Raw genomic sequence first — 7,963 nt, 5'->3', positions numbered from 1 at the left:
GAGTTTGAGCCCCAAATCAGGCTCTCTGCTGTCAGATCAGAGCCTGCTTCAAATCACCTGTCCCCCTCTCTCTTTGTCCTTCCCCCACTCTCTCTCTTTCTCTCAAACATTAATAAATGTTAAAAGTGAATTAATTTAATTTAATTAATTAAAGATAAAATAAAACAAAATGAAATAGTTAAACTCAGAGAAGCAGAGAATACAATGGTGATTGCCAGGAGCTAGGAAATAGAGATGTTTTCCATTGGTTATAAAATTTCAGTTATATTAGATGAATAAGTTCTAGCCATCTATTGTGCCGCATAGTGCCTAAAGTTAACAATATGGTATTGTACGTTTCAAAATGTGTTAAAAGGATAGATATCTTGGGGCGCCTGGGTGGCGCAGTCGGTTAAGCGTCCGACTTCAGCCAGGTCACGATCTCGCGGTGCGTGAGTTCGAGCCCCGGGTCGGGCTCTGGGCTGATGGCTCAGAGCCTGGAGCCTGTTTCCCATTCTGTGTCTCCCTCTCTCTCTGCCCCTCCCCCGTTCGTGCTCTGTCTCTCTCTGTCCCAAAAATAAATAAACGTTGAAAAAAAAAATTAAAAAAAAAAAAAAAAAAGGATAGATATCTTAAGTGTCTTACCATCAAAAAAAGGAAAACTAAGGGACACAAGGAAACTTTGGAAGATATTAAATGTCTGTTACTTTAAAAAATTTTTTTAAACGTTTATTTATTTGGGGGACAGAGAGAGACAGAGCATGAAAGGGGAAGGGGCAGAGAGAGAGGGAGACACAGAATCGGAAGCAGGCTCCAGGCTCTGAGCCATCAGCCCAGAGCCCGACACGGGGCTCGAACTCACGAACCGTGAGATGGTGACCTGAGCTGAAGTCAGACACTTAACCGACTGAGCCACCCAGGCGCCCCAAATGTCTGTTACTTTAATTGTAGTGATGGTATCATGGGTATTTGGATATATCCAAACTGATAAAATTGTACACATTAAATATGTGCACTTCTTTGTATATCAATTATACCTCAATAATACACTTAATACACAGAGAGAGGAACAGAGGGAGAGACAGAGACAGAGACAGATAGAGAAAATCAAGTAGAATATATCGACATGATACAGATATATCATTTTTAAATTTTTTTTAAATCCGTTGCTTTAAAAAAATTTTTTTAATGTTTATTTTTCAGAGAGAGCTAGAGAGAGAGAGAGAGAGAGAGAGAGACAGAGCATGAGTGGGGGAGGAGCAGAAAGAGAGGGAAACAGATTCCAAAGCAGGCTTCAGGCTCTGAGCTGTCAGCGCAGAGCCCGACGTGGGGCTCAAACTCACAAACCACAGATGGTGACCTGAGCTGAAGTCAGATGCTCAATGAACTGAGTCACCCAGGTGCCCCTATCATTTTTTTTTTAAGTAATGAAAATGCTTAGGGGCGCCTGGGTGGCTCAGTTGGTTGAGCATCTGACTTCAGCTTAGGTCATGATCTCATAATTTGTGAGTTCGAGCCCCACATAAGGCTCTCTGTTGTCTGCACAGAGCCTGATTCAGATCCTCCGTCCCTCTCTCTCTCTCTGCCCCTCCCCCACTTGTGCTCGCTCTGTGTCTTTCAAAAATAAATAAACAAAAAATAAACATAAAAAAATAATGAAACTACTATAAAAAAAACTTTATGCCAATGAATTTTAAAACTGTAAAGATGAAATAGACAAATTCTTTAAAAAATATACTCATACTTTGGGATATCTCGGTGGCTCAGTCAGTTAAGTGTCTGACTTCGGCTCAGGTCATGACCCCGTGGTTCATGGGTTCAAGCCCCGCATCAGGCTCTGTGCTGACAGCTCAGAGCCTGGAGCCTGCTTCAGATTCTGTGTCTCCTTCTCTCTCTACCCCTCCCCTGCTCACACTCTTTCTCTCTCTCTCAAAAATAAATAAACATTTAAAAAATATATATATATACATGTATATTCATATTTTTTTCTTGAGTGAGTTCTAATAAGTTATATATTTTTTAAAGAAGAATGTATAGAAACTTTTAAATTGAGCAAAATTAAACAACATTGTGAATTTATGCTTCTTTAATAAAATTATTTTTCAAAAAAAGCAAAAGAAATATAAACAAAAAAGAAATAGTGATTGTTTCTGGATGAAAAACAAGATAAAGGAATAGGGTTTGGGAGAATAGGTGCAATGATAGGCTCACAGGTATTTATTTTATTGTGCTTTTTAACTCAAATATATGTTACATATTTTATAAATATGCAGTATTTTATAACAAAAAATAGAAAAAAATTAGATTAGTAGATAATATATTTTTTCTTTCAGATTTGCAATTATTCAAATTAGTTATATATTCACTGTTTGCAAAGATAGGAGCAACTCGTGCTCTAATTCACTGTTGCTGACAGAACTTTATTTATTTATTTTTTAATGTTTATTTATTTTAGAGAGAGAGAGAGTGCAAGCAGAGGAGGGGCAGAGAGAAAGGGAGACACAGATTCCCAAGCAGGCTCCAGGCTCTGAGCTGTCAGCACAGAGCCCAATGTGGGGTTCAAACACAAACCTTGAGATCACGATCTGAGCCCAAGTCGGACGCTTAACCAACTGAGCCACCCAGGCACCCCTCTGCTGCTGATGGAATTTTAAATCAACCTAATCATTTTATAGGGCACTTTTGCCATATTTAATCAAGCCTTACAAATACATTTTGGCCCAGCAATTTCATTTCTATTAAGTTATTATGGAGACGTAATCCAAGCTGTGTGTATATAAAAAGGTACATCATCTTTCATAGCAGAGTTGTTGAAAGCTAAAAGTTGGAAATGACTTAAACGTCAGCAATGAAGTACTGACTAAAACAATATGGCTATTGATATAGTGTTAGATCTATTGATCTATTGATACAATAGATTATCATATAGTAACCAAGACTAAAACAATATGGCTATTGATCTATTGTTAGATCTATTGATCTATTGATACAATAGATTATCATATAGTCACCAAGAACTACATGTTAGAAGTAGATTTATCAGCGTGAAAAAAATTATACATCATATTGGTATTGTTAAATGGATTATAGAACAATGTGATCCTATTTTGTATAATTTTTCACATGCATAAAGGAAAATCCTAAAAAAAATATAGCAGAATTTTGACAGTTATATTTGAGTGAAATGATTTTTGGTGATTTTTTTTCTTTTCTTCCTTATGCTTACGTAATGTAAGCTACAAATGTACTTTAGATTCCACAAGTTTATTATCCTGAATAAGTTTAACATTTGTGCTAAATCTACTAGATTTCTCTCATTTCTTTCCATTCCCAATTTAGAAAGAAACAGTTGTTTCTCTTTCTCTCAGCTTTTATTTACCATTTGCTCTTTGGGCAGAAACAAATAATTATTTACTTCCCACTGTAGGCCAGGAATCCGTCCAGGTACAAAGATCAAAACACCATGTTTTCTGTTTTATGGACCTTCCTTCCCTGTGGACAGAAACAAATAATAATTGGGGCACCTGAGTGGCTCAATCAATTAAGTGTCCAACTCTTGATTTTGACTCAGGTTATGATTTCACAGTCGTGAGATGCAGCCCCTCATCAAGCTCTACATAGGGCTCAGCGCTGGGCCCTGAGCTCAAGATTCTTTCTCCCTCTACCCCTTCCCCACTTGTGTGCATGCACTGTCTCCCAAAAAAAATTTTTTAAGAAACAAAAAATAATTAATAAAACAATAGAAAGCAATCATTCAAATGGAGATGTTCAACAACGCATTTAATAGAGAATGACCAGAGTAGAAAGGCAAGAGGGAACTTTAGATAGGAAGTCTTCTCTTGGGGTTGACACTCAGGCTGAAACTTGAATGATGAGAAGGAGCCAGCCCTGCCTATACCCAAGCAAAGCTCTCTGCAAGTGGAAGAAAAGGCCAGTGTACACATCTCAGACCACGACCTTGGTGTATTCAAACAACAGAAAGTCCAAAATGGCTAAGAAGAGCAAAAACGGATCAATGAAGTTGGCAAAACCAAATCTTGTCAGGTTTTACCAATCCTGGTTAGGCAGTGAAGTGGAGTAGGTATCCATCCCCCATCATGCTGTGGTGTCAACCTGCCCAAAGTGTCCAGAGCTTTCCATGAGCTTCTCTTCTTCCCAGGGCATGCACTTACCTCAGAAGACTAGTCAACATGGGATCTAGCCCCATCCATAACATTCACAAATTCACGAATTCCCTCTACTCAAACCCTTTTGTTGAGTCTGCCCACCCTACCACACCACTTACTTTCTCACCATAATTTTTTGCCTCAGAGATGGATCATCCCTCTCTACCATTAGGTTGCATACTCCTAACACAATTTTCTACAGTTTCTAGCATGGGATTTCGAACATAGTAAGTATTCAATACCTTTTTTGATTAATTACATTTCTATTCATGTAATTTTTTCATAACCTAGTCAGCTTGGTAACTTCTTCTGGCACATTAAAAAGCACCACAGATAACCAAAACAAGCTTCATAGAACTATTGCATAGCTCTTAAGAAGGCAATTTGAATCTAAAAGGAAGTGTAGAAAGTAAATTGAATTGTGGCATGTTGAAATATCAAGGAATTTTATCATTTAAAAGAGCCTTGTTAGGAAAAGAGTACATTCTTTTTTTTTTTTTAAGTAATCTCTACACCTAGAATGGGGCTCGAGCTTACAACCCCAAGACCAACAGTTGCATGCTCCACGACTGAGCCAGCCAGACAGCCCAGGAAAAGAGTACCTTCTTGACCAAAGTCTGATGAATGGAGGAAAGGAAATAATTTCTGGACAGCATGAAAGAAGGTCATCAAAACTGAGAAGTGGTTTTAATGTTTTAATTCCTTTTATTGAATAGGCACATATATAACATTATAGACCAAGAATTGTTTAAAGCACTTTACAAATATTAATTTGTTCAATCTTTATAACTTATGAGGAAGATACCTTTAGCCATAAGGATCTGCCATTTTGGTAGGTCAAAAAAAAGATCAGAAATCTCAGAGGGTTCAACTTAACCTCTATTTTACAGATGACAGAATTTAGACATAAAGAGCTAAAGCAATTTGTATATTAGTAAAAAGCAAAGCTAAGTTTTGAAGTCAGGCAGTCTGGCTCAAGAGTGTGTGCTTGTAACCATGTCACTGAAAAAGAAAAGAGTTTACCTAACTCTGAGGAATCACTGATGATTTCAGTATAATTAGGGCAAGAATTAGCGCTACTCAGGACAGAATTATTAAATAGGTCATTGTCTTTGTCCATTATCTGGCCCCCATCATTTAAATCTCCTAACATACAGGAACACAGTTTTTGAAAGAACTGAAGTAATTATAAGGCTTAGTTCATAGTTGCCACGTGCACTGGTTGAAAAGCCTAAGAAGCCATAATCTAGTGATCCAATTTCAGGCTGATAAGATTTCTAAAAAACACAAAAATAATTCAAAATAGCTTTAGCTCTTTGTTTTCATTTAATGAAGGGCAGTATATTTTGAAAGGTAAGAGATAGGGGCACCTGGGTGGCTCAGTGGGTTAAGCATCAGACTCTCGATTTTCAGCTCAGGTCATGATCTCGAGTTCAAGTCCCACATTGGCTCCTCACTGACAGTGCTCTCTCCCTTTCTCTCCCCCTCTCCCATTCATACGTGCTCTCTCTCTCTTTCTCAAAATAAATACATAAATATTAAAAAAAAAAAAGATAAGAGGGGCACCTGGGTGGCTCAGTTGCTTAGGTGTTTGACTTCGGCTTGGCTCATGATCTCACAGTTCATGGGTTCAAGCCCCACTGAGAGCTCAGAGCCTGGAGCCTACTTTGGATTCTGTGTGTGTCTCTCTCTCCCTCCCCTGCTCATGTTTTCTCTCTCTCTCTCTCTCTCTCTCTCTCAAAAATAAATAAACAAACATTTTTAAAAACTTAAATGGTCTTCTTTCTCTGAAAAAGGAGGTATTTTAAAAAGTAAAAAAAAATTAAATTAAAAAAAGGTAAGAGATAGACAACAGTATCTCTTTAAAATCCTCTTTTTGTCTTTTATCTATTTGTTTCACACACTACAGCTACTCCCACACATATCACTATAGGACCTCAAAAGAAAAAAAAGAAAAACGCTATCCCTAATAATTTCAATTTTGTCAAATTTCCAAAGCACTTTTCTTCAGATTCTGCATTACAAACCCCAAAACTCAATATGATAAGGGAAGATTCTGCTCAGCACACAAAGCTGGAAAAGAGATATAAGAGGCCAGTACAGAATCTCTTTTATAAAGGAGGGACAAGAAAATGTGGAAATAGTCATATATTAATACTTTTATTCCATCACATTGCATAAGAAAGCACATCATATCCTCCTTGGTTGTGAGCAGAAAATACATTAAGAAATTCTGAAATTAATTAAACTAGTAAGTAGAATATCCATGGTGCTGTGTTTCATCAGATTCATGTCTGTAGTACAGTCAGGGAATGTTAGAGATGCTTGTCTTTCTTGATATCAAAATTACTTAAAACATCTTCCTGAAACTCGACACCTGACTGAATATTCTCCTCATTGCCACTTTCACCTCTTTACTCCTAAAAGTATAGATGGCAGGGTTCAGAAATGGGGTAATAATTACATCAAAAATGGCAAGGAACTTATCCACTGGCACTGTGGGAAATGGCCATGAGTACACAAAAATACATGGACCAAAAAACAAGACTACCACTGTGATGTGAGCTGACAGAGTAGAGAGGGCCTTGGACAAGCCACCTGAAGAACGTTGCCAAACAATGACCAAGGTGAAGATATAGGAAATAACCAAAATGAAAAAAGTCCCCAGAGAGATGAAACCACTATTGGCAGTGACCATGAGCTCCAATCTATAAGTGTCTGTACAGGCAAGCCTAATAAATCGAGGAAGATCACAGTAAAAGCTGTCCAGTTCGTTGGGGCCACAGAGTGGCAGGTTTACAACAAACACAAGTTGGATCAGTGAGTGGATGATCCCAATGGTCCAGGCCACCACCAAGAGTAAAATACAAGTTCTGAAGTTCATGATGGTTAGGTAGTGAAGAGGCCTGCATATAGCAACATAACGGTCAAGGGCCATGGCAATGAGCAGAACCATCTCAGTTCCTCCAATAACATGAATGAAGAACATCTGAGCAATGCAGCCTTGGAAAGAGATTACTTTTCTCTCCTTGAAAAGATCAGAAATCATCTTGGGAGCTGCAACGGAGGAAACCCACATGTCAATAAAAGAGATGTTGGCCAGCAGGAAGTACATAGGGGAGTGTAAATGGGAGTCAGAGATCACTGTGAGCACAATGAGGAGGTTTCCTAAAATACCTGTGACATAGAACACAGAGAAAACTAGAAATAAGACAAGCTGCATCTTCAAAGAATTGGTGAGTCCCACCAACACAATCTCAGACACCACCGAATTATTTACTCCCCCCATGGTTTCAGTCACTTTGGGCTCCAAATTTGCCTGAAAGAACAGGAAAAAATAAGAAATTGGGATTATTGGCCATATCAGTCAAGGTTCCATTAGAGAAGCAGAACCACTAGGAGATAAAATACTAAGGGATTTGTTAGTGATTTGACCTTACATAATCATGAAAGGTGAATCGGCAATCTCTGGAAGTCTGTTGTCTTTGCATCTGATGCTGTAGCTTGAAGTCCATGGGACACGCAGCCAGGAAGAAAAGATGGGTGTAAAATGGAGTAAAACAAAAATAAACTGGAACCCACAAGCAAGAGCTAAAGTTCCCAAGGTCAGACGAAAATGAGTGTCAATGTTCTTTGCCGCTAACCTCAGTGGTGTGGATGTATTGAGAAACCAAGGCCTTCACCACAGAGCTGAACACACAGCTGGCCCACAAGTCAGAGAAGCCGAAGAAGGATCCCAAGTGGCAGTTGCAGTCCTGGCCCCTGCCTCATACCAATGAGATAAGCCAGCAAAGAAATGACAATGTGTGCGAGTGGCA

At 38.5% G+C, this 7,963-nt stretch overlaps 1 protein-coding gene across 1 annotated transcript; it reads right to left on the bottom strand.

Moving 5' to 3' along the window:
• Positions 1 to 6,495: 6,495 nt before the first annotated feature.
• Positions 6,496 to 7,434, bottom strand: LOC115517150 (olfactory receptor 4F3/4F16/4F29-like). Its single transcript, XM_030320267.1, has one exon. It carries the CDS (start codon positions 7,432 to 7,434, stop codon positions 6,496 to 6,498), a length of 939 nt encoding a protein of 312 aa, XP_030176127.1.
• Positions 7,435 to 7,963: the final 529 nt, after the last annotated feature.

The sequence above is a fragment of the Lynx canadensis genome, chromosome B3, assembly GCF_007474595.2.
Source record: "Lynx canadensis isolate LIC74 chromosome B3, mLynCan4.pri.v2, whole genome shotgun sequence".
In the NCBI taxonomy this organism is placed as follows: Eukaryota; Metazoa; Chordata; class Mammalia; order Carnivora; family Felidae; genus Lynx; species Lynx canadensis.
This window is presented reverse-complemented; position numbering and strand designations above follow the sequence as displayed.

Excerpts from the sequence above, each read along its gene's own strand:
- LOC115517150 (XM_030320267.1), bottom strand. The coding sequence starts at position 7,434 with ATGGGGGGAGTAAATAATTCGGTGGTGTCTGAGATTGTGTTGGTGGGA.